Here is a 25,479-nt window from a genome sequence, read left to right on the forward strand (position 1 = left end):
CTTGGCTTCAGCCATCCGAAGAGCGGCAGCCGAAGTACCTCAAAGTCGCGGGAGATTGCCACGAGTGCGCCGGAAAAATGACCAATCAAAATTCCTACTGCTTAAAATCGTGGGGGCCAATTTCTCTATTTCTATTGGTTAATACTTGTTTTTCTCGCAAAAGAACGCATATAATTCGTTCCTCGCCGCATTTCACATGTGCGGAGGTTGCGGAGTAGAGAGCGACTATTGGCCCACAACAACCTCGAGTCCCGCGCGACCTCAGAGACGGGCGGACGCCGAACATGGGACTTGGGTGCCCCCAAAACACAAGTGCACCCCCCAGTGAACGGAATCTAGCGGTGAATTTAACTGCTCCTGAGGATAGTTCATAACCCTACGGGGTATTCTCCCTTTCAAAAGCTATACAACAGCAGTACTATGGATTCTTTACGGAGTACTCCATGCTGTGCTCCTGCAAAGTTTCCCCCACCACCTGATTACCAGGAATTCGGAGTTGGAAGAGCTCCAAATCTGCTAGTTAGTTAACTTATTTTCTGGCTCACGATTACGTCATCTTGCACCACATGCTTCAGATCGAGGGTGTGTTTGCTTGTGATGCCCAAGGAGACTCCTTTTCTGCCCGAACATACAAAAGGAGCTGAGGGCGGAAAAACAATGTCGCAAATATTTGATGACAAGTCCCAGTATTGTATTCCCTTCCTGCTGGGGAGATTGGAACTCCACCGTGCCCGATATGCAAGTGACCCCAATCCGCCCCCGTTCTTTCTGGGGTTGAATGGCGTCCAGGGAGCAGGGAAGACAGTGCTGGTGAGTGTAGCTATGGTCAACCAGCCACGTCCCAACTGTAATTATTGAGAAGGTGGAAAGCACATACCTAGAGAATTTTGTTCAATTCATCACTGGGAGTTAAACTATGGCGTAGTTCCGCTCGTCTGCTCCGCCCCCGCTGACCCCCCCCTTCCAGGTGACAACCCTCCGCTCCACCCTTTCCGCTCCGCCATACAACCTTCCCACCATAGCTTTCTCCCTCGATGATATTTACCTCACCCATGAAAGCCAACTCCGTCTTGCGGCTTCTCACCCCAACAATCCTCTCCTCCAACATCGCGGTCAGCCTTCCACTCATGACATCTCGCTTGGCAAGCAAGTATTTGACTCTCTAAGGAAGGGATTGCCGACGAAAATCCCAACCTATGATAAATCTGCTTTCAAAGGCCAGGGTGATCGACTGCCAGAAGATCGTTGGGAAGTAGTTAATGATGTTGAGAACGGCGGGCGAAAAGCGAAAGTGGTGATTTTCGAGGGTTGGTGTCTGGGGTTTCGAGCGCGGCTACCAGATGACATACGCACCGCTTGGGAAAATGCTGTTCAACAGAAAGCGACCGGTACCTATGATGGCCAATTAGCCAACGTCAAGCTAGAGGATGTGTTAGCGGTGAATGAGGCGCTGAAGGGATACGATGCGTTCACAGAGTATGCCACATCCCTGCTCTAGTCATTTGAACCATGAAACATGGGATGAAGACTGACGGCTCTGCAATTAAGCCAACTTGACGCATTCATACATATGTACGTCCCCATTACCAAACACATATTCCACCAGTTACCTTAATACGGATCTACTAACGTACTTCCTGATATTTAGCGACGCCGAAGACACCCACTACGTCTACGATTGGCGTCAAGAGCAAGAACGCACGCTCCTAGCCACAAAAGGTACCGGCATGACCCCAGATCAAGTCACACAATTTGTCAATGGCTGTCAGTCACACTATGCCTTTTTTTTTGTTTTCGTGTAGGTCCCTTTTAAGTCACATTCGGCTAACGTGAGAGATAGACTACCCTTCCTACGAGCTTTTCACACCAGCTCTTCGAAACGGAGTATTCAACCCTGCTGGGCGTGCCTTGTGTCCTGGAAACGAACATTCTGCGCTATCATGGAAGGGAAAACAACTCCGACTCATCGTTGACCGCCAGCGGAGAGTGTCTAAAGCTATTACGATATGAGTTCATCCACTCTATCCTATATTCAATGTTTCATGGTGGATCGAGTGTATCATTCCTCGTCCCCGAGATAGAGTCATAAAATATGACAGTATATACATCGTACAACCATGACTGAGTAGAATTGTACATGACATTAGCGGGATTATTTTGGCTCAAGTTAGTTCCCGCGAACATAATACTGGAACCAAAATCTAAAGTCCAGGAGAGCAGCGCGCCTTGAAGAAATAGTACTTACAATATCGGTAGACCGCAACCTCCAGCGCTGGCAAAAAGCTATTTCAGTTGTATTTGGCGACAGAACGGGGAAAAAAAAAAAGACCAAACGAAATGAGCTGACTCGTCAATATATGTTTACCAATCAACTCGAAGACCAAAACCCAACCAATGCTTGGGATATCAAAGGCCAACTCATGCACGCCAGTAATGAAAAAAACGAAGTCTTAGAAAAATGAATTCATAGGTGGGCTTTATACAACTGCAGCGCCTTGACGGTCCGATTAATCACCCTTCTTCCTATCCACATCTCCCAACCGCATCCCACGACCACGTTCCTCGCTACGGGCATTGGACATATCTGATGTAAAGGGGGCATGTCGGCGAGTTTTTCCGGTCTGTCTAGGCGCTGGTGTAGTCATCCTACTACTCTCTGGCGCCTCACTCAACTCAATCAAGTCACCGTTTCCTCCGATTCCTAGGTGACCATGTGGCTGGATAGGTTGTTGTAATTCATTGAGCCCAGCCTTGGCCTTTGTTGCAACTTTGCGGAACCAGCCTTCAATCGCTCCGCCAATATTTTCCAGACCGGTTGTAGAAGAGGTGGATGCGGAGTCAAAGGACATCCGGTCATTGGGCCCGAGAGAGGTACCTGCCATGTGAGGTTGTTGCGAAGGAATGACCAGATTCGGTAGATGGGTACTAACAAAAGCATTGAGTTTATCAGGTGCCGGTCCAGGGCCAATGGCATTGCGGTCTAGCGTGCCGACACCACCAGGCCCAGACAATACGATGCTGCGACGACTCGGATGAGGAGAGACTTTTGAGCTTGATGTTGATCGGTCACGGAGCCGTGAGGTAGGTGAGTGGGATAGATCTCTTTGTGTTTGACTCCTGGATGGGGACATATCGAGATGAGAATATGGTTCGGAAAGAGTTTGAGATTGTCGGCGACCCCTAGCGAAAAATCCCAAGGTCCTTTTGGGAATTCGACCAAGCTCGAGTGGCGAGGGGAATCCCTCCACTTGTACCCAACTTTCATGTCTCCACATAGGTGTGCTGGCAGGCGCTTTTTCTAGTTTAGAGGAAGAGAAGGGATCGTCCAATCCACGAGCGGATCCCCCATATCCGGAAGCATTGGTAGGAGAGGGAGTTGGAATCAAGGAGCTATTATCCTCAAGTGAGTCAGTTGAACCGCCTCTCTTGGGATTCAACTGGTCGACCTGATCAGATGAGATCCTTCTTCCCTTCAAAGTACACGACGCAACCGGTAAAACAACAACTTTTCTAGACTGCACGCTATCGCTTGGCCAAAACCCATTGGCTTTCCTCAAAATGGGAAGTGGACAACCGTAACGTATAGAAACACCGGTCAGACTGTCAGTAGGCTGTACAACGTGTACATAAACTAACGCATCGCCGTCATCCTGCTCGACCGGCCGCGCTGGCGAGGGAGAGTAAGAATTATCTAGTGAAATTCGCCTTTTATAATTCCCTTGGCTATCGGGGACAGCATCTCCATTGGCCTGCAATAATAGCTCCCTTTTCTTCAACTGTATAACGGCTTGTCGATCTTCCTTTGACCCAGGGAGAATTTGGGTGTCGTTCAGACCAGGGGGTCCCCAAGCCGATGGTAATCCGGGCCGCCTGCAACCTTCATCATGGACAGGGGCAAAGGAATCAGACTCAGAAGATTTTCTTCGCCGGTATCCATTCAAAGGCGACCTATTCCTTGACTGATTACCATCTATCCCCAAAACTGCCGAGGCTAATCCTTGAATTGAAGACCAGGACGAATCCAGCAGATCCGCCGCAAAACCGGTAGATTTCTTCCCCTGGGAACTTGCCCGACCGGCCCCGGCCCCTAATCCATTGGCAAAAGACCCGAGACCCGGTAGCGCCGAAGGCGTCCGAGAAAATAGGTTTCGCGGTGCTGGGGACGTCGCCCGAGAGGAATACGGCGAAGGAGACGGATTTCTCGAGCTCGAAATCGTGCCGGTTGTGGTGGGATGCAATCCCCCCTGTTGTACTACCGAACCTTTCGCTGAACCACTCGCTTCATTTTCGCCATCTTCCACAAACGATATTAACCGCCGGTTCCGCGGACGAACAGTTAAATTGGCAGCTGACGTGGCAGAGCTAGAACTCGCTCCTGCTCGACGAGGTGAGGAGGTAGAGGAACGAGAGTTAAATGTACCCAGTGGATTTCCGTCACTGCTCATTCCTATATCTCCCCCAACTACCTTGGTTTTATCTTCCTATCCAATTGGATTCGTAAAAAGCCTGAGAGAGGAGCGTACTCAACGGGAGCTGGGTTGGTAATGATGTAGGCCTTCGTCTTCTTGACAGATGAGCGTGGCTTCGGCATAGGGTGGAACAAGGAGACGATGAAATCCGTTTTGTCTTAGGCCGCGGATGGACAAAGGTATTGTGGTTGTAAGATTTGGGTGGAAGGCTGACTTCTTTCACGCAAATATCATTGCGGTTGAGTACGCAATAGTAAGGTAACGGACGACGGAGAAATAGTCATTGAGGTCGCTGATCAAGGGCCAGGATTCGTCGTCGGATCAGCGTGTAAGGACAGGCTAGCATGGACGACGGTGGCCGCGCCGTAATTCAACCGCATCAAGAGCAGCAGGACACCTAGAGCAATCAGACTTTCTAGAGAAAATCCTTGGAGAGCTGGACAGCGAGAGAGAGATCAGCTTGAACCCGCCTTTATGCTTCGGCCCGCCGCTGTGCTCGATTTCGGCCATCCTGTTGTCGAGGCGTCATGGCTATTTTAGGAAACCAGCCCCGCTTAGTCATGGCTACTTTCGGACAAACATAATTCCTCCCCCACAGCCACGCGAACGTTGGCTGTGTCCCTGGCTGCCACGGGTGCGGGGGAAGGAAGCCCTTAAATGCCACGGTGACGAGGGGTGAATGGTATTCAGATGCTAGGAGGAAGGGGACATTAAGAGGCCTATGACATAGGGGAGCGATATGTATTATCATGGCCTGATATGTCTCTGGACTACAATGGAGCCAGCGATGCGAACTGAAGAAATGCTCTGTATTGTACTTCAAAGATGAATTATATAGGGCTTTTTCATCGCAAACAAACCCGACAGGAAATTTGTACGGGAAGTGTAAAAAAGGCTACATAAGCCAGAAAAAGAAAATAATAAATAAAAGAGGAGAGCTGGCAGTGATATTGGAAAACGATCGAATTTGCGTCCGATAACGCCTCCTAGGACTCCGCCGCAGGGTTCAAACAAGTTCACCGGCTATTAGTCCCTAAACATCACAGAAATCCGTTTTCTGCAGGCAATTTCCAACGAGAACGTCACAGGATACACTATATGAATTACCACGAGCAAGAACATGCTTCAAACTCCAGGACACTTCAGACGAGACGAACCACAGCCGAACGAGGGATCAGTTCACATCTGATCTATCCCTAGGCTGTCGATGCCATTAATCCCAAAGAATTGAAACCTAGAACGAGACGTTAGCAAGAACAGACGGTGAGGTATACCATCGAGGAAAAGGATCAAAGGTGAAATGGTGATATGATGGGCGCCAGCGTACCAATCTTCAACGTTTAAAGTCGGAGGCACAACGGGCCCCTGACCTCGCGAACTGTTGCTCCAATTATCATCTTGACTTGAGGCGTCTATGTGCATATTGCCGTCAAACACCCATGGCTGGGTCTGCATCGCCATCCCAGGTTGCAAATGCTGCTGATGCCCCATTGCTCCCATCCCCGGCATGCCTTGCATCATTGTGGGACTTTCATGCGGTGCACGTGGCCCTCGTGATGGAAGATGTTGCTGTTGCTGATGCATTCCCATTGCCTGTGAACCCATTCCAGTTGGTTGCAAATGCTGTGACATATGCAGCTGTGGATCAACCGCATTTCCAGAAGAGGGTGAAAACCCGGTACCGGTTATATTTGTTCCATCTGGAAACAGTTGATCCGGTTGGAAATTCTCCCAAAGGGATTGTGATAAATTAGGCGAATTTCGGGTGACAAGGAAAAAGTCTGGAGGAGTAGTAGGCATGGAGAACGATGGGTTGAATGGAGATGTTGGGCGGGTATTAACCCCATGGCCTGACGGACCCAAGAGGCCATCTTTGGAGCCCCGATGATGGGGTTGTGGGGACATTTGAGTTGCGCCCGTGGTAGCTATTTGGGCGGGTTGCATAGAAGGCGTAGCGGCTGGCGTTTGCGGGCGTGACCGTTCGTACGAGACTTGATGGGAGGGAGGACCGTTAGGAATGGAAATATCCAAGTCGTCGAACTTGCGCTTCGGAGGTTCGGGCTTCTTCGGCGGATGAACGACATCTTTCTTGGACTTCTGCTTCTGATGTCGTTTTCCTGCAGCTCTCTGGAGGCGTTCCTCTAGTGCCTTGTTTCCGAGGATGGACTCAAAGAGAGTGCAAACCATCTTGGCGACCAGCCAAACTTTGGAAACATCCTTCAAAGCCTGCATGCAGACACCGATCCTGTCCTGCGTTGTAGAGACAACGCTCGGAACAGCCGACCGCATCTGATAAACGTGCATAATTAGGGCAGAAAACAAACTATAGACACTGCCAAGCTGTCAGTGTGCTTTCCAATCTTCCGCAATAAGGATCAGCGATGGAGAACTTACATAAATGCAGGAGTATATTTAAGTTGATCGTGGGCCTGTAAATTTTCCACTATCGATGTAATCATGGCAGCAGCCTGAAAAGCGATAGTGCGCGATGGATAGGCCAATCCATCAGCGGAAGTAGTGTGTGCACCGGTGGCAGGAGGCATATGTGCCCGATGTAATAGACACAAGGTTGTGCTGAAAGGGTTTTGGTCAGTAACGAGGAATGGACGAAAAAATGGAGGGCCACCACATACTAGTAGTGCGAATGCAGCAGAGCCGACCAGAAATGATGACGATTTCTATCCCAGTACACTTCTCTAGGACAATTCTGCAGCCAGTCTGCCAACGCCATGTCACTGTGAGTCAAATCCATCGCATTCGTCCTCCGATATTTTGAAGCAACCGAGTATTGCTGTGACAGCACAAGGCCCATAATCTCGCATAACTTAACGTACTGCAGGAAGAACTGGACGTGAGTCGGATCAGGGGGGGACTCGGCCGGAGAGTCAGCTTCATCTTCAATGAAATCGTCCTCCGTAAGCATCTCCACGTCAGAGTCGTCGATGTTGATATTAACAGGTCGTCCCAGGGCGACAGCAACAGATCGATCTCGTGTGAATAGAGTCCACCAAATTCTTTTCCATAGTCTTTTATCCGCTCTGCTAAGCTGTGATGCTTCAACACTATTCAAACTGTGAGTGAACGGAAAACAAAGCGGGGGCAAAGGTAATGCCGACCTTCGATGCATGCCGGATCCTTGTGCGACGATTATAGCGACTCGAGTCCAATAAAAGACGTTCTTGGTGACGTCTGATAAAAAAAAGGGTATTAATACTCTGACTGTGGTAAGTGTAAGAGAGAATGATGCCTACCTTCGGGACCCTCCCAGTACCAGCCCATCAATACCAAGGCTTGAACGATAGTCACCCTATCGTCTTCATAATTGGCATCGAAAAGGGATTTCGCCCGTTTATAGAATGTAGTTGCAGCCGGGGTAGTCGACCCATTCGCATCCATTAACTGCGGATTTGTGCAGACTCTCGAGCCAGCGAGAAGTACCGCCTGTAGGAGCAGAATCGAAGGGGGGTTCTTGGGATCTCGATAGCGCTTCATGAAGCGACTGCGGTTAATTATAGGAACAGCGGGTGCAACCCATTTGAAATATGCGTCGACCAGCTCGTCACAAAGCGACCGTGGCGGGAGAAGGAACGCGCCTCGCTGATGTAGAATGTCGATTTCGAGACTATCTAATTCGGTGAGCCGGGCCCTCGGGCCTCTAATGCTCTCAGGAAGAGGATAGTGAACGACGTCCGTGGTCCCGTGTCGGTCGTGGACTAATATGGACAGATTCGATGATTCTCCAAGGTATGCCACTCGACCAGCTTCCGTGATCGGCGCTCGCGCAAACTTCGGTTTCATGAATTGGGCATAAGAGTGGTTCTGTTGAGCCTGTTGGGCAGCCTCGGCTTCTGTCAAGGAGGTGACTGGCATTCCATCAACAGGCCTGCTCCGTGGGCCTCCAGAACCCTCTCTTTGAGTGGGCTTCGCGCCGGTAGAGCCGCTTTCGTCACTGTGTAGAGAAACAATGGGATATTAGTCGCACGGCATTGGGAATGAGGAGGCCTCACATACTTGGCTGCATCTTTAGCTTTTTGGTTCTTCTTTCGCTTGGGAGTCGGGATCTTGCATTCGATGGAGAAGGCGACGCAGTTGGTGCAGGGCACACCAAGACTTGCAGCATCACACCGCACCTAAACCAACAACATCGAACAGTAGCAGTCAGCACCACACAACAATATCCAAATAAGCTGACATCACATCAAGTACCAGCATCAAGCAAATAAATTGATGACGGTGTCATGGGGTAGAATGGAGGGGGAAGTCTAGAGGCGGCGAGGTGCGGTCAGGCGAAGGGAATTTTGTTAACAGCACTAACCTTCCTAGCATGACATGTCTATCGCCATCAAGATTATCCTTGTTAGCCACGTTTTATCCATGTTGCATTCGGCCTTCCTTTATCTCCATCATCGCTCTCATCAGGTTGGGACGAGAGCGAATGGTTGGTGAAGAGGCAGGCCGAGGTGCCGAGGCTCAACGCCAGAGCAAGCCAAAAAGATCGCGTTGATCAAACACGAAGCGCAGAACATACCTCACAAGCTCGCGACGCACGTTGTCTAGAATATAAATACGATGATGGTCAGCTAAAAAATTACTCTAAAAACTCTCCAACCGTGCTCCATCGGAAGAAGCGCTTCAGTGGGTTTGATGGATTTGTCCCAGGCCCCTCGCGTCCAATCTGCACCATCTTGTCCTTGCATCGATAAGGAAATCTGATAGCAATGAAAACAGCTGCCAACCAAAGGCGCAGTGACTCACCTTCGAAAACTAGGGTGGCCAGAAGAAGTTGTCGGCGTTGCACCAGCGCCAGGTTTAGGAGGATTCGCGGATGGCTTTTCGCCTTCGACGTCTGCCTGGACTCCAGGGTCTGCGTCCGCCGCTGGTGTGACGGTCGAAGTAGGTGCCGTTATTGGTGCTGATGGCTCACGGTCAGTCATTTCTCGATCGGATTCAGGCTCGGTTCCAGCGATGAGTTGGCTCATGGCGGCGTGGGAAGTTTGAGTCGTCAGAGAAGGCGATCACCCCCATCCAAGAAGGGCAGCCCGCTAAGCGAATTGTCTGGTAGGAGGAGGTTGGCCCTATGTGTAATTATGGTTGTAAAAATTAAAATATCGCCCAAGCCGGATGGGACGAGAAGAAGGTCGCAGCCGGAGTCCGTAGGAGGAAGAGGATATGTGTGAATTGTTTTGCGATGGATCCTGGGTATGGGCGATGGTCCTTTTTTGGGATGGGGCTCCTCCTGTGGTGGTAGATTTGCTACAGCTCAAGGTTTCCCGGTGGTTCTAGTCATTCGTCCCAGTTTTATTCCCCTTGCAGGCATAGCGATCAGCAGAAAAGAGGAATAAGCCAAAACACGACGCTAGGCATTTTGAATAAAAGGATACAGAGCGTTCTTTGGGGGGGGAAGAAGAGAGGGAAAAGTGGACTGAAGGCTTTGGGGGTTGATCAAGAATCCCCGATGGCGTGGCGACCTAAACAAGGATTAAGGATAATAATATTTAAGCAGCAACGCACCAAAGTCAATAGTTGACTTCTTATATTGTTTAACGAGAAGACACAGAGAGAGAGAGACCTGGATCCATAAGAAACGAGAGCACGTTGACAGAACGCCCTTCGAACAGACCAACGCTGGAGCGCACCTATATGGGCGCGGGAGCTATATTAGCATCGTCGAATATCACCTCCGCAGTGCGTTTCACGAGGGACGAAAGCCCACCACCATGGCCAAACAGAAACCGTGAAAAATTCGCGATCAACTACGGAGTACTCCCACAGCTCTGGGCAACTATATAGCTACTGACTCCTACCTAATCATACTGAAGGCTCCCAAAAAAAAAAAAAAAAAAAAAAAAAAAGAAAAGGATCTCGGGCAGGGAGAGTCTTTTCAAAACCCGATGTTGGCATTGGTGCTAGTTTGAGGACAAGGATGGATCCTCTTTGATCCCCTCGTGAGCTAGCGAGAATTAAGACGACTGGATTTTTTGGCGCTCTCCTTTCCTGCGCAACGTCGGGGAGGCCTCGAGCCCTGACGGATGCTGATCCTCAAGCACCTCTGTAACCACACTTCCATGCATCCCAACTTCCATCGCGCCCTCACTTCTCGAGGACATGGACTCTACGATAGATCTACCCGGGGTGGCGGGTCATCGGCGTTAATCCCCTAAATGTGAACTGCGTGTACATCCATACAGGCCCCATTGAAAGCCTGGCTGTGCGAAGAGGATCTTCAAGGTATGTACGGAGTACTCTGTACTCCGTACATTATGCCCGAAATGCAAGGATCATGACAGAACCCAGACAGAGAGTCTCAGACACGGACACTTTTTGCTTTTTCCTCAGTCTTCTCTTTCAACTGCCCCCCTTTTAATCTTCCTTTTCCAAGATCTACTCAGGAGTTATACTTCTACAACCTGACTTACGACGCCGAGGATAAATTGACCAGGCAGTGTAACCTCCCGAGTGTGGACGTGCAGAACGGTGCGGCTCTGACTGGGCCAATTGCTCTTTCATTCTGCTGTGCGATCCGAAATCTCCTCACAGTTACTCCGCGCTTAAACATGGCACCGTTGAAGAGCAGTCTAAGATCTCATGAACCCTCCCCGGGAGATTCCGTTAAAACACGGATCCGAACCGTAGGGTCGATCGATTGGCTTGGAGGACTGATCGTGTGTCCGTTGGAAATTGCCCAGGATGCTCTTCCACTGGCGGAGTTCGTTTATTCGAGGGTGCAGCCGCTAGCTCATCCTCAGCCAGAAACTGGCTGGCAAACCCACCATTCACACGAGTGGCAAACTAAGCTAGCATCCAGGGGTGAATGCTTGGCCTCTTCACATGCCGAACTACTGACCCTCGCCTTATGGAGAATGCATATGACAACTCGTGCAACTGCTTCAGATCTGATCCCACAGCTTCTTCAGCCCTCTATACCTAAACCCATTTGACGTCTACCCGTCTAGGCTTTCAGTGTTACCTACTAAACTATTCCCAATGAGGTGTCTAATATCTGGGGTTTCGCATCGTGCTTCCCAGTATCGGGTTACATCTTCGACGCGCCAGTCAGTGCCTGCATCGACTCCGCACAAGACCAGCAGGGTCCTCCGTACGAAAGAACAGGAATCCCCCACATTATGGCGGGATGTGTCCGAGAGCCTGAGCCAGCCCTAAATGCTTCATCGGAACCTGTTTCTGGCCTGGCATCTCGCCCCTCAAACAAGCCCGTCTTCGTGGTGGAGTGCGTGCTGGGCCATATAAACCAACACATTCCCCCCACCGCTCTGGTTGGCTTCCTCCCGGTCCTCTTCCCTTTTGCTTTGCCCAACCCCGCCAGCTTACTTGACCCGTTACTCTCCGATCCCCCACCTTTCTCTTCTCGAGATGCATTTTATGCCGGGCGGATTTGCTCTTGTATCAAGTGAAGACAACATGATTACGGAGTACAACCGCTTGTTACAAGGCTGACGAAATAACAAAACCGTGGAAGACTTCACATGCTGGTATGTCAGCCCAGTGTTTGGAATCCGAGACTCGCCTGAAGCCTGGATCCTTGAGTCATTTGCAGGTTCACTGCAACCAACTCTATTTGTCACCTTTCCTTCAAAGACTTGAGTAGAGTCTCCGCTGCAGTGCCATCCGCTCCTATTAAGTGAAAACAGAGAAAAACTAAACAGACAGATAGTATTACATTCATACTCAACGTACTGTTTTTGTAAAGCAAATATCAGAGTGTCGTATAGCATAAGTGTGGAGATATTTCGCCATTGCAACACCATCAATCCATTACCCATATGCCGACACATAGCATAATCATCACGTCTAACAACTCAGGAAACCGGAATGGTGCAGTATTTAGAGTATGTATTCCATGGTAAGTTGCTAAATGTGCAACATTTCTCAGTGTGAAGCAACTCTACCTCTATAGTCTGTAAGTTGGGGGTGCGGCCACTCCAGAGCGTCCCTTTTTCAACGCTGTTTTAAGCCCGTATGTACTCCACGTGCCGGCTTCCCAGAGTGAGAAGCTTCGATTGCCTGGCCTGGTCTTCAAATACCGTACAAGTACGGGTCCTTCACTTTTGCACCCATCAGCAGCAGATTATGGCTGGTTCTGTAGAGGCTAAACAGGTTCACCTTTCTGAGCTCTCCATTATCCGAAATATCCATTCATCAGACAGCTCGAAGATCTTCCTAGTCAAATATAAAGGCGCGAAATATTGCCTAAAAGTGGTATGTCAAGAACCAAATGCAGTGTTCTCGTATGGGCCATAATTTACAGAATTGATTTCCAGTTTCATGTCAACAACGTCCCGGGATTTACCTCCACAGGCCGAGATCTCTGTCGCTATCGTTGTGAGATCGAGGCATACAAGCTCCTCTCAGCAGCGGAAATATGCGAGCAGGGCTTTGTACCTAAATTTCACGCGTTATTTGAGGATATTGACCCACTTACGCCCACACTGACATCACATCTCAACGCTTTCCTTGGTGATCTCCACCATCCCTGCGCTATATTACTTGAGTATCTTCCCCATGCGGAGCCTTTGAACTGCGAAAACTACGCCCGAGATAGGATCCAAAAGGCCATCCAGGGTATCACAGCTGTACACCACGCACGAGTTGTGCATAATGACCCATACCCAAATAATGTGTTGATTGTTCCCGGAGCGGCAACCAATGGAAGTGATGACCGAGTTGTATGGATCGATTTTGATATTGCCCTTAATTTCGGGTCTGAGAAGGTTGGTGGGAGGTTACAGTATGATGAAAGCATAGAGAATTTCACACATATTTGACCGAGAGGCAATATATTACTTGGCATGACATTCTCTCTTTCTGGGCAAACTACCTTGTGCTTCCTTTCTGAGGCTGGAATTTTCCAGGAAACCCTCAACTCAAATCAAAAATAATGCAGGCCAAGGTCAGAATACCATCGGATACTTGGAAAGGCTGAACTCAAGCGAATGCGCACAGAGATATCATAGGAACAAAAAAAAGAATACTAATGAGTGGGTTTACTTGCACTGTGCATTTCGCCCACTTCATTTTGAACTCTATGATAGTTTAGGTCAAGATATACAAGAAGGCATGATTCATTCTGACCATGCATATGTCACTATCCGCGCCCGAACAACAGCAGCTGCCTCTATGCAAGCAAAGTATGCCAACAGAATGAAGATCTGGTAAGAGGCCCATATCCACTGGGAATGAGACTTCTTGGTGTGAGAGTGGTTTGAAAACCAAAATTCAATCATAGAGAATGCTGAGACCACTGACAAAGCATACCATGCCTGCCAACCGAAAGACCAGAGAGTGAACAAAAAAGTTGCAACAGAACTCATTTGTTGTAATGTAGTGGTAATTCTCAAGATGATAACGGTTTCCTCCAAGAAAAGCAGCCAACAAAACCTTTTAGGACTGGCTTTATATAGTTACTTCTATGTTCCTCTCAGTAGAAGGTCCAAATTCTCAACCAATAAGTTGCAAGCTACTACTCCTGGGAGAAAAGTTTTACAGCTAAATGTTATGCATAGGATGACTCCGAAAAAGCTGCCCTTGAACTCATTCATATCATGAAACTATAATTGTTCCCATATTACTGATGGTGCTAATATTGGCATATCATTTAATGCTATAAGTCTTATTAGCATTTGAGCAACTTTAACATTTACTTTGAATTTGTTCCTAACAAGGTGCATATCTCTGGAATCAGTAATTTACTCTTTCAGGCTCTCAAAAAACAGCCTCCCCCTTCGCCCAGAATACCCACATTCTTTTTTTTTTTTACAGATTGGGGAGACATCCCTCTGCCTGGCTTCTTGCTATACAATTTTGCCATTGTTCATATCTTTGATATCTCTACAGCTGGGGTATATGTTGACATTATTCTTCAAAATATAGAAGAATGTGTTCAGGAGGATGAGCTTAATGACCTAGATTGTCTAGTAAGGCTGAGGCTACGCAGTTGGTGAGACATGCGCAGACACAACTGGGCATACAGCAAGACGACGCTGGATTGGAATTGCGGTGCACTTATTTCATACCATCTGCAAATCGTAGCCCTAAGTCTTCTACAGGCACGGGTTGTGGACACAAATCGTACTGGTTTGTATGAGCTCATATATGTCTCTTTCCTGGCATCAGAGTATTATTGCTATTGTTGGACGCTTCCTACTCTTCTTGACTGTATTACCGAGTTTATCTGTAATGGCTGCTGTCTAGATTAGATTGAACTACGAAATCTGTTATGTATAATTGTTCTAAGAGATGTTCTCAAGCCTGTCATCAGCAATGGTTGCTTGTACCCTTGTGGTTCAAACATGCCTTAATTGTACCGACAATGTGCCACAATGAATTTGTATTTCCAATGACTTCCTTTCCCCCCTAGCATTCCAAATGCTATCATAGATGTAATACTTTACAACCTTTTCAACGTACACCTTTCATATGAAATTGTTTAGAGATATGCGTCAAATGCGACATTCTATAGGTCTTTGCCCAAACTCTATATGGAGACAGATATTTTAACACCAAAATTACAATTTCCCAAGGAACCTGATCAGGTGCCCGCATATAAAAATTAAACAAGACAATAGAGAAAAAAGATTATAAAGTTTTAATTGACCACTTTTGCCGTACGGTCGGTGGAAGATACGAGTCCATTTTCGACAAAGCCATGCTTCCCCGGGATGTTGGGTTTTGACGAAGATCCTCTGGCTGGCTCGTGTAACTTCCCATTTGTCTCGACCGAAACGTTTGGCTCGCCCAGTTTGCCAGAGGATACGCGATCATCGCTTCGAAACTCGATTCCCGAAATGAAGACCTCACTTAGGAATTCTAACCCTGCCACAAAGACGGACATCCCGCTCGCAATACAAAAGTGGCTGATGGTTGTTCCGATATCAAGCCAGCTCCCTTCGTCTCGAACCATATAAAAGAAGTTCAAGGTCATCACGTCGCTAATTGACATAACGATCATGAATAAGGCGGACGGAGCGACGCCTAGGCGGTGATTGAGAATGCCGAGATTCGCGCTGATCACGGCGAATGGGATGAGGATCTTGAGAATGAGGAGGGCGCCCTGGGAGAAGGGATTGAAGATAGGGATGAGGCGACAAACGCTCTCAAGAGAGAATGAGGAGATAGAAGCGATGTTTCCAGTGCTGAAAAATGCGGACTGTAGGAGGAAAAGGAAAAAGAGGGCGATGCGGGCATCGGAGACGGTTAGGCTGCGGTGCCTGCGATTTTGGATTGCGGTAGAGAGTGAAACCCGAAGGCTCTCTGTCCTCCCGTTCGTGATTCCCTGATCGGTAGGTGTTTTGGAGGTCGTATGGTAGCTCGACGTATGTAGGTATATGCTGTGTTCAAGTCTCACCCATGTGAGAAGCGATACACAGAATGTAAAATAGAAGAGTCCTTCGTAGGAGATGGTGAGGATGATAAACGTCGGTGAGAATGCAAGGAAGAGTATGATAAGGCGATGAAGATAATGGCTATTTGGATAGAGTTTGTGCACGAAGGGGAGCAAAAGCGAAGAAACTATAAAGAGTTAGCAATTGAAGGTGAGTAGAGGGTCCGTAAACTTGAGTTACTGCATACCCATAATGATCCATCCAACAATTTGATTGCCAAATGGTAAACCCTTCTTAGCTTGTATTGATGCAATACTTGACCTTGTAACAATAATGGCGAGTAGAATCAGGCCGACCTAGAAATTCGTTAGCCAGATAAGCACAACGTAATACGCCTACAGGGGATGCCGGTGACATACTTGAATTCCCATAACAATGCGTGATCCCTTGCGAAGGGAGCCTTTTGCGGCCTGTTTCGATTGAAGGGTGATGCTCTCCTCAAATGCGAGGTAGAGAAGGCCCGTGGCAAACATAAGTGCGCCTCCAAGGGTGCTGCATATTTGTTAGGACCCAGTCGAGTTAATATCGTTGGGTCACTCACATTGTATTCGAGCTTTCAATTTTGATCACTGGGAGAAGAGTGAAAACACTCAATAAACCACACCCAATAACCCAAGTAGAGACAACGACTTTGTTGCGAGAGAGGAAGTCGAATCCGTAAAAGGCCGGCCAAAAACAAGCAATTAGATAACAGGCAGTGTAGATCTCTCGGTGAAAATAAGATTGAACAAGAGCCTCTAATACTCCAATATATATCATTAACTGGAGTAAGAACGAGAAATAACCCGAAAATGTTCGAATATGGCCTAAGAGGATCTGTCGTCCGGCTTTAAGCGCGTCTCGCCTTGCAACAACTTCTTCCCAGAAAAATACTGGGAATATGGCATATGCATAATAACGCCAGGAGGACTTCTGAACCCATAATACGGAGTATAGACCAACCAGGACGGAAGAAAAAAATATCGTGGTGAAGGTAGTCCGGACAGATTGAGAAGTTTGGTGTAAAACATGGAGGTCTATAACGGTGGTTAAAGCATAAGCAATCCATCCAAGATAGCCCGCGGTAACAATGGTTCGCAGGAAGAGCCAGTCGTACGTCTGGAGGTAGCGCAATCCGTCCAGTGCCTCCTCTAATAGTCTTGATGAGTGACTGATTGCTTCCTCGTATTTTTGCTTAGAAATTAGCTTTTGGATTGCGGATACCTGGGAATCTGGCGAACTGTCGGGGCTGGCAAATGGCCCATATGGCTTGTACCGTAGTGTAGAAGACCTCTTGTGCTCCTCCTTCACGTGGTATATTTCAAGGACTCCTTGAGCGTTGGCCAAAGCAGCATTCGCCTTCTCCTTTAAAGTCGCATCGATATAATCAAGTGGAAGCTTGCCCACGGAATTGGCAGGAAAGTCGAGCCCAGCCAAATAAGCCATGAGGGCAGCAACATCGGCCTGAGCAACGTCATGCCGATGAACATGGTCCAGGTTCCAGTCCGATGAGAAACCGTCTTCGTGACCGGGAGCAACTCCCCAATGGGAAATTTTTGGTTTAGCGACCCCGGAGCCCCAGACAACAAGTGGCGTACGGGTGTTATCTGGGTGGCCATCACCATGGCTACCCCAGTCACTCATACCGTGATCAGCGGTGAAAACGAAGGCAGTTTCATCATCACCGTAGAAATTCTCAACTAATTCAGTAATTTCACGGACTCCTTGATCGACAACTTTTATGTTGTGTAGATATTCCCTTGAGTATGGTCGATAAGCATGACCGGACGTGTCCAGACCCAAGAGATGCAGGAAAAAGACTAGCTTATCGTCTCTCAACCTTGCATTCAGCTCCGGATCCTCTTTTGCCCTTGAGAACAGCGCTTTCACTTTATCAAACACCCATATATCCAGCTTTGTTGCATCCTGGGTGAAATCCTCGGCCTCCTCACCGTATGTTTCCGCATCGATTCTTCCAGGAACGGCACCCTCCTTAAACATAGGAAGGATATCCGGGCTCCCCCAGCTCCAGGTATGCCTACTGCGATTGAAGACACTATCGAAGTTGACTGGATTCAATTTCCAACCTGTTGTAACCGCCGAAACGTCTTCGTACAACCCTGCGATGAGTGCAACATGTCCCGGTCTCGACTCCGTAGGAACGCGGGTGTGAGACACGCCGAATGTACCGTGGTGGAGGACGCGCGAACGGATGAACGGAGCAAGTGGCCTCGGTTTGAGATATTCTCCATCGCAGCTGGAAGCATCGGGGCATGCGTCTGGAGGCGGAGACGGGTCGGGAAAGGATTGGAAAGCCTTGTCAGCACGGAGACCGTCTCCGACAAACAGGAACAATCGCTTCGCGGGTGCTTTGGCTCCGGGTTCGCGCTCCACGCCACAAGGTCGCATTCCACTCACGATTGGGCTGACAAAATAGATATCGAAGATCGAGTAGGTGTAAATCAAATGGAAAATTATAGCCAGGGCCAAAAACCCGACACGACCAAGGCGGGCCATGGTTAACGAAGGCACGGAGAAACGAAGTAGCTGCGTCAATCAGGGTATCACGATGGCATTGTGTGAGGGTAAAATGAGCGAACGCGGTCTCAATGACCCGTAAGACAAAGTCCGAACGAGAAGAGATGGGAAATGGCTATTTAAGTGGCGCCCGTCCGGCTGTTAACCCTTTCGTCCCTGGAACGGGAGATGGCGTGCGGCTGCTCAACACGAAGCTTCGTCGTTTTTAAGTTGCAGGAGAGGCTTGGCACGGCTCCCTCTTTGGTTGCGGCTGAGGACCTTGGTTACGAACAACCAACTCTCGACATTAAAGCTACCAGTACGGAGTACATTAAAGCTACTAGTTCATGGTCTTTTGAGCACAATTTGAGGAAGGATAGATACATACATACATACATATATATATGGCAGCCATTCCAGCTCTCGATTAGGCTTTGAAATAGCAGACCACGACCCTACGCTGTCGCAATGCAGCTATTTAGAGACAGCTTCTGCGTGGCCTGCGTAGTAATTAGTTAGTTACTTATGTCCTTGGCAGAGTACCTCAGAGGTCTCGTTTATCAAGGTATTACGGACTACTCCGTACAACGCCGGCTCCCTGGGGCCTATGCAGAATGTTGTCACCTGGACATCTCGGAATAGAGACAGGAGGGTGGAAGAGTGATCAAATCTCAACGACCAGTAAACGAGCGAATCCAGTTCGGTTTTGATAACGGAGGAGCATATCCTGGTATTTCTCCGGTCAAAAATGGCGGACACTTAGTCAGGACTTTCTCTTGGTGTAGATTTCTATGATAAAATTCGGCTCGAGGTCCGGAGAGGAGTGTGCTGCGAGAAAAGTTTTGAGAAATGCTTTTAGGTTTGCAGTGATGGCTTTGTCCCTAGTGGTGCGCTCCACGTCTCACTTTTTAGGCCAGCTGCCCTTCCTCATTCCTTGATTGCTAGAAATGTAGTTCATGAAAAAAAAGTAAGTCCTTAGGTCAAAAAAGAAAGTTGTATTGAACATTTCGAACATCCTCTAATGTTGGAGCTTTATCTGATCGGACCAATTTCATTTAGCAAATCCAAGGGGTTAAGGTTTAGAGTTCCAAAAGTAATACTTCTCCAGAGATATATCCTGCCAAAAATCGCATATCAAAGATAATTACATTTTCATGAGGGCCTAGCTGTCATCTATCCGTCTTTTAGTGAGGGTATCCACGACCCTACTGTAGAACTTTGAAGCATGTTGCCTCGAGAAGGTGATGTCCACTGCAAGATATTCAGGCAAGATTTCCAAGAGGTCTCGGTCACGATTATCGTCCAAGAGAGGCATGTATTGGAATTCTGCTGCTTCAAGATCAGTCGTAATTTTGTTAGCAGAATCATCGGCAACGACCAATTTGAAATGTAGAGCTACATCGAAAGAAATTAGCATGATACGTGCACTGGCTTTGCATATGAAGTGCCACTTACTCCCATTGAGTCCAGTTTGGATGCAGTCGTACATATAATCTCCGTCCCTTGCCTTTACATCACGGATGATCAGACCTGTCAGATCGCTGTAGAGGTCTTCTTTTAGCTGAGCGATCTGAAGTGCTTGTGCCGATTCGGCATTGGCAGCCATAGCAGCTCGGCCTCCTTTACCCGTGCTGCCAGGAACCCTCGGCTGTTCATTCGCGGCCGCATTTCGAGCAGCCATGAGTTTAGCTTGTAAGGCTTTGATTTCATTTTGAGCCTTACTCAGATCAGAGGACATGCTCCCAACCCTGGACTTGAGTTCAGAAACTTCATCATCTCGTTCAGAGAGTCGAGCTCGGAAGGTTTGCGATTGTTGGGCTAATTCCGTTTGTGTAGCGAGTTCATCTTTCAGTGATGTAATAAGGGCATTCGAAGCTGCTAGCTATTAGCCTCCAGGATAAAATCGAATTAAATCAGCAAATCTTTACCTGCAGTCATGCTTTCACATTGCTGTCGTAGCTTTTCGACATTGGCGCTAGCTTCAACGATGCCTACTTGTCTTAAACTGCGGTATCTTGCTTCCATGCTCTCCAACTTTTTAGAAACATCGGTCAGCTTCCGCTTTAACATGGCTTCGTTGGATTCATTTCCTATATCTAAATTACTCCCCGTTCTCCGTCCTTTGGAGGGCGTTGCGGCGGGTGCTGGTTCTGGAATTCCCTTTAAGAATCTTTTCAGCGGAGATGGAAGTGGAAGGGAGGAATCGCTCTCTTCGGCTTCTGCAACAGCCGCTTCGTCAATGTCAAACGAATCCTCCTCTTGGCCGTGCTCACCAATAGGCTGCTCTTCTGTTTCTGGTTCTGCGGAAGGGGTTCGTGCCACCAGGGCCGTCCGCTTTCCCGTCCGTCTCGATTTTGGCGCGGGCTTATTCCCTCGTGTGCCCGTAGGAGTATATTCAAATTCACCATCCTTCACAACTTCCTTCTCCGGTTCTTTCCTCCTCCCACGTCGTCCCGCTGCCTTGATTTCCTGCTTTGGAGGCACTGTCGCCGTGGTTTCCGGAGAGTCAAGTTCATCCTCTGACAACTGATGTGCATCATCACTAGCCTCTTCGTCTTCTTCTAAAGTATGTGCAGCTTCTGCATTGGCTATCTGCACTTCATTTGCTTTTCTCTGCTTTGCTGCCGTCGCGCCGTTCGCTCCGCGTCGCTTCGGTCCCACGACGACGGTGGAACGCGCTTTTCTTGTAGTTGTCTTCGTCTTCGTCGCTTGAGTCGCAGTTGACTTGGGCCGACCCCTCATGCGCTTCGCCGGCGGAGAAGCAACATCGTGCTGGTCGGCAGCACTCAAAAGCCCATCATCGTCGATCCCCCCGCCAACGATTCCAGATAGGTTTGACGTAGCTTTCCGTTTCGGCATATCGCAATAATAATAGCTGGATGCACTGAGCTAGGCAAATTTGGTTGTAAAACTGGCGCACAGCAATGGCGCTTGTATCTTGTTCAACCGCTTGGAGCGAACCCTTTTGTCGAGTCTTGAGCGCTCCTTTCCCTGCCAAAATAAACGGGACGCGCCTGGCCGACGCAGCACGTGACAAGTCTGGTTGCGCCAGCTTCAGCCACACTCTATTTAGGCTCGACAAGCCACGGCTAAACTCGTCGTCACAAGCCGAGATCGAAGCTTGTGAGCGTTCCAACCCAAGCAACAGTCTCGGAATCGAGGGACTTTTTAAAACTCGGAAAACTCGACTCCTGCAGTTCCGCTGTGCTCTTACGGACGGTTGTTTCTTAAACCATCCTCCGCCCCCTGTTCCTCTACCGTTTTATTCCCCTTACCCCTCCGTGTCCGGCGATTGGTCATGGCTTCCGGGAACGTAAGAAGATGGCAGCAAATAATTCAAGAACTTATTCTCATAGCTGGTACAGTATGGGATTCCTCAGTTATGTTGCGTTTCTGTCTTCAGATTTATTCTGATCCATTTCCCAGTCCCTTTCAACGTATTTCGTTGTTCGATTTCTCCTGTCGCGACTAGAATTCGATCCCGAGAGCCAGAAACATGAAGACGCTAAGAGGAAATCCGCCGCAATACTTCGAAGGTTAGACCGTGGTGATGATTCGGATGATAGTTCATCAAGCCGCCAGAAGAGGTCTCAAAAGCAGAAAAAGCAGGACCTCGTTCTCACCCAGTATGAACAGGCCATTGCTATGGATGTTGTGGCCCCGGAGGATATCCCTGTTTCCTTCAATGACATTGGGGGCCTGGACGATATCATTGAAGAGCTGAAAGAGTCGGTGATATACCCGTTGACGATGCCCCATCTCTATCGATCGTCGTCCTCTCTTTTAAGTGCCCCGTCCGGTGTTCTCCTGTACGGCCCTCCGGGATGTGGCAAGACGATGCTGGCAAAAGCACTCGCGCATGAAAGTGGAGCTTGTTTCATCAACTTGCACATATCGACATTGACAGAGAAATGGTACGGAGATTCAAACAAACTGGTTAATGCCGTGTTCTCCCTCGCGAGAAAGCTGGAGCCGAGTATCGTGTTTATCGATGAGATCGATGCCGTACTAGGAACGAGACGGAGTGGCGAGCACGAGGCCAGCGGCATGGTGAAGGCTGAGTTCATGACACATTGGGATGGGCTGACTTCAGCAAATGCCATGGGCCAGCCACAACGCGTTATGATTCTTGGAGCAACAAATAGAATTCAAGACATCGACGAAGCCATCCTTCGACGAATGCCCAAAAAGTTCCCTGTTACCCTTCCCGCGGCCGCTCAGAGACGACGAATATTGGGGTTGGTTTTGAAGGACACAAAAATTGAGAGAGAAAATTTTGATGTGGACCTACTCGTCCAAGCCATGGCTGGCATGTCAGGGAGTGATATAAAAGAAGCCTGCCGCGATGCGGCCATGGTACCGGTCCGGGAACTCATCCGGAGCAAACGCGATGCAGGCGCATTGATCAATTCCATGAACCCTGATGAAGTTCGAGGTTTGAGGACAGACGACTTCTTCAAAAAAGCAGGTGGTGTTAGGCCCACAAACCCCTATTCTGAAGCCATACAAAGAGCATCTCACAAGCTGCAGTCCGAGAAGGAATGGGTTACGGACTCAGAGCCTGATAATGTCGAGGCCGAAGCTAGGATCGTTCCGGTCGCAGATGGACCTGACTAAATTGCTACTTGCATAGATACATATATCTCCACGTTCGAATTTGGCATATGGTTTGGATGCATATATGACCGGCCTGGCATCTAGTTTTGTACCTAATATACTGGCGTTTTCAAGAGCGGATGGGAACTTTGCTGCTGCGGGACCTAGGATTCATTAGATCTGTTCCGAATTTTAATTGCTTGCTATTCCTACTAATCTTGCCTCGTCTGGAGGCTTCGAGGAAGTCCCCATTCCTTGAAAGCTCTATGCTAAAGTGTTGGAATCTGTCCGTCCCTGTAAGGGCTGGAGAAGAAACTTTTCCGTATTACCTAATCCATACAACTGCGATGACGCGATTTCTTAGCAGCAGATCAGCACTCCGCTGTCCCATGTAACTCCGCCGGAAAACTGTCTGTTACTCATTTCGCTCTTTTTTACCGCTAGATATCCCATATGACTGTTTAATATATAGTTGATTGTTACAATTGACTATCCAAAGCCTTTTGGAGAGTTACATTGCGACACTAACGACGTATCTAAGTTATCATCAATCATTACTCTCTCTGCTGAGCTACACACCACAGGCTCCGCTCGGTGAGGTTAGCCATGTCCGATTCCGAAGCATTCTCCGGCGCCAACAGTGGTAATTCTCCTGCGGAGAATGTGAGTGCTGTACGAAAAGCATTTTCAAAAGTCGATTTGGCTGGGCATAATCTTCCTCCGTCTCCTGCACCATCAAGCCCACGGACGGGAAGGCGGTACGCGCTTGCGACGGAGCTAGTTTACACAGAGGGAAATGATCAGTACAAAGCAAGCAGCATGCCGATATATCAGGTGAGACGAACCCCGTATTATTTTGCGGACAGAGGACTGATTTGTTTCTGTACTTGGTAGAGCGCGACCTTTAAGCAGAACTCTGGTGGTGGCGGCGGTGAATATGACTACACGCGGTCGGGGAACCCTACCAGAACGCACCTCGAGCGGCACTTGGCGAAGATCATGTCTGCTCAGCGAGCGCTTGTGGTTTCGTCAGGGATGGCAGCATTGGATGTTATCACCCGCTTACTCAAACCTGGAGACGAGGTCATCACAGGTGACGACTTATATGGAGGCACACACCGTCTATTGAAGTATTTGTCGACCCACGGCGGAATCATAGTGCATCACGTTGATACGACGACACCGGAAAAAGTGGGAGAAGTACTTGGTCCAAATACAGCTATGGTTTTACTCGAAACACCGACGAACCCTCTCATTAAGATTGTTGATATTGCCCGAATTGCTACCATGACACACGAAGCGAACCCTAACGCCTTGGTTGCGGTTGATAATACCATGCTTTCTCCTTTACTCCTCAATCCGCTAGATCTTGGAGCCGATATCGTTTACGAGAGTGGTACAAAGTACCTTTCAGGACACCACGACTTGATGGCTGGTGTGATCGCTGTAAACAACTTATCACTCGGAGAGAAACTCTACTTCCCTATCAATGCATCCGGATGTGGGTTATCGCCATTTGATTCTTGGTTGCTACTTCGCGGAGTGAAAACCCTGAAGGTTCGGATGGAACAGCAACAGTCCAACGCCCAACAGATCGCAGAATTCCTAGAATCACATGGCTTCCGCGTGAGATACCCTGGTCTCAAGTCACATCCACAATATGATTTACACAGATCCATGGCCCGAGGGGCTGGCGCTGTTCTTTCATTTGAGACAGGAGACGTCGCGATGAGCGAACGGATTGTGGAAAGCGCCAAACTGTGGGCAATCAGTGTCAGCTTTGGATGTGTGAACAGCTTAATCAGTATGCCATGCCGCATGAGCCATGCAAGTATAGATGCAAAAACAAGACAGGAGAGGGCAATGCCTGAGGACCTGATTCGATTGTGTGTGGGTATTGAGGATGTGGATGACTTGATTGATGACCTTAGAAGAGCAGTGAGTGGCACATCCCTGCCTGGTTTCAAAGCTTCTATTATTGTTATCGTGACTCCAGCTAACCTGTGTTCATATATATAGCTTGTTCAAGCAGGTGCTGTTAGCGTTACCGTTGATGGTTTTCAGTCTGTAAACCAGCCTGAAGCCGCAGCTTCTGAGGCCCAAAATACAATTGGCACAGCATGATAATTTTGTTGTCTAATTATTGTTTCCATGCTGTTGGCTTTTATAACCGGCTCGGATCTATGATGATGTGATACTTTTGGTGTCTTTGATTCTACAGGCGACAAGGCGTTTATGATGTGTGTTGGCCATTTTTTTCAAAAAGAGAATCAACTTCTGCTTCAAAATCTCAATACCTCACTTATAAAAGGAAAAGGTGATGCAAATAGAACTATTCCATATCTATGTAGGCCATGCTAGGAACCCAACTTTGTAAGGTTCTAGTTATACATATAGGAATTCATGATATGACAGGGACCACAACCTTTTCCGTATTAGATTCCGTACACAGAAAACAATCATTGCCCTTTACTAGGTTGATGCTCGGGGTAGGGTAAGGAAATAAGCTAGTGGTTGGA

At 48.4% G+C, this 25,479-nt stretch overlaps 8 protein-coding genes across 10 annotated transcripts; 4 read left to right on the top strand and 4 right to left on the bottom strand.

Moving 5' to 3' along the window:
- The first annotated feature begins 587 nt into the window (after window positions 1-587).
- On the top strand, window positions 588-2,315 carry CIMG_08690 (D-glycerate 3-kinase). Of its 3 annotated transcripts, none has more exons than XM_004444925.1 (5): window positions 588-810; window positions 968-1,476; window positions 1,549-1,572; window positions 1,649-1,764; window positions 1,841-2,315. In XM_004444925.1, the coding sequence occupies exons 1-5, from the start codon at window positions 598-600 to the stop codon at window positions 2,008-2,010; spliced, it is 1,032 nt and encodes a 343-aa protein (XP_004444982.1). In that variant the 5' UTR covers window positions 588-597; the 3' UTR covers window positions 2,011-2,315. The 3 variants fall into 3 exon arrangements, with proteins under 3 accessions (XP_004444982.1, XP_004444983.1, XP_004444984.1); XM_004444926.1 differs by having other exon boundaries at window positions 613-825; XM_004444927.1 differs by having other exon boundaries at window positions 613-825; window positions 1,649-1,719.
- On the bottom strand, window positions 2,044-4,981 carry CIMG_08689 (uncharacterized protein). The gene has a single exon (XM_001241525.2). The coding sequence runs from the start codon at window positions 4,443-4,445 to the stop codon at window positions 2,508-2,510; it is 1,938 nt and encodes a 645-aa protein (XP_001241526.1). The 5' UTR covers window positions 4,446-4,981; the 3' UTR covers window positions 2,044-2,507.
- Window positions 4,982-5,257: 276 nt separating this feature from the next.
- CIMG_08688 (transcription factor) lies at window positions 5,258-9,840 on the bottom strand. The gene is made up of 8 exons (XM_001241524.2): window positions 9,225-9,840; window positions 8,998-9,022; window positions 8,785-8,802; window positions 8,481-8,599; window positions 7,721-8,418; window positions 7,103-7,658; window positions 6,864-7,043; window positions 5,258-6,801 (listed from the first exon to the last, which is right to left on the bottom strand). Exons 1-8 carry the CDS (start codon window positions 9,446-9,448, stop codon window positions 5,649-5,651), a joined length of 2,973 nt encoding a protein of 990 aa, XP_001241525.2. The 5' UTR covers window positions 9,449-9,840; the 3' UTR covers window positions 5,258-5,648.
- Window positions 9,841-12,557: 2,717 nt separating this feature from the next.
- Window positions 12,558-13,252, top strand: CIMG_08686 (uncharacterized protein; the record flags this gene model as incomplete). The annotated part of the gene is made up of 2 exons (XM_001241522.2): window positions 12,558-12,686; window positions 12,749-13,252. 2 exons carry the CDS (start codon window positions 12,558-12,560, stop codon window positions 13,250-13,252), a joined length of 633 nt encoding a protein of 210 aa, XP_001241523.2.
- A 1,545-nt stretch (window positions 13,253-14,797) lies between these two features.
- CIMG_08685 (GPI ethanolamine phosphate transferase 1) lies at window positions 14,798-18,535 on the bottom strand. Its single transcript, XM_001241521.2, has 4 exons — window positions 16,410-18,535; window positions 16,228-16,360; window positions 16,056-16,164; window positions 14,798-15,995 (listed from the first exon to the last, which is right to left on the bottom strand). The coding sequence occupies exons 1-4, from the start codon at window positions 18,362-18,364 to the stop codon at window positions 15,073-15,075; spliced, it is 3,120 nt and encodes a 1,039-aa protein (XP_001241522.1). The 5' UTR covers window positions 18,365-18,535; the 3' UTR covers window positions 14,798-15,072.
- A 991-nt stretch (window positions 18,536-19,526) lies between these two features.
- On the bottom strand, window positions 19,527-21,313 carry CIMG_08684 (uncharacterized protein; the record flags this gene model as incomplete). The annotated part of the gene is made up of 3 exons (XM_001241520.2): window positions 20,293-21,313; window positions 19,820-20,239; window positions 19,527-19,759 (listed from the first exon to the last, which is right to left on the bottom strand). Exons 1-3 carry the CDS (start codon window positions 21,221-21,223, stop codon window positions 19,527-19,529), a joined length of 1,584 nt encoding a protein of 527 aa, XP_001241521.1. The 5' UTR covers window positions 21,224-21,313.
- Window positions 21,314-21,479: 166 nt separating this feature from the next.
- On the top strand, window positions 21,480-23,176 carry CIMG_08683 (ATPase family AAA domain-containing protein 1). Its single transcript, XM_001241519.2, has 2 exons — window positions 21,480-21,728; window positions 21,791-23,176. Exons 1-2 carry the CDS (start codon window positions 21,663-21,665, stop codon window positions 22,979-22,981), a joined length of 1,257 nt encoding a protein of 418 aa, XP_001241520.2. The 5' UTR covers window positions 21,480-21,662; the 3' UTR covers window positions 22,982-23,176.
- Window positions 23,177-23,382: 206 nt separating this feature from the next.
- CIMG_08682 (cystathionine beta-lyase) lies at window positions 23,383-25,274 on the top strand. The gene is made up of 3 exons (XM_001241518.2): window positions 23,383-23,794; window positions 23,855-24,898; window positions 24,980-25,274. The coding sequence occupies exons 1-3, from the start codon at window positions 23,567-23,569 to the stop codon at window positions 25,082-25,084; spliced, it is 1,377 nt and encodes a 458-aa protein (XP_001241519.1). The 5' UTR covers window positions 23,383-23,566; the 3' UTR covers window positions 25,085-25,274.
- The last annotated feature ends 205 nt before the right edge of the window (window positions 25,275-25,479 follow it).

The sequence above is a fragment of the Coccidioides immitis genome, assembly GCF_000149335.2.
Source record: "Coccidioides immitis RS genomic scaffold supercont3.3, whole genome shotgun sequence".
In the NCBI taxonomy this organism is placed as follows: Eukaryota; Fungi; Ascomycota; class Eurotiomycetes; order Onygenales; family Onygenaceae; genus Coccidioides; species Coccidioides immitis.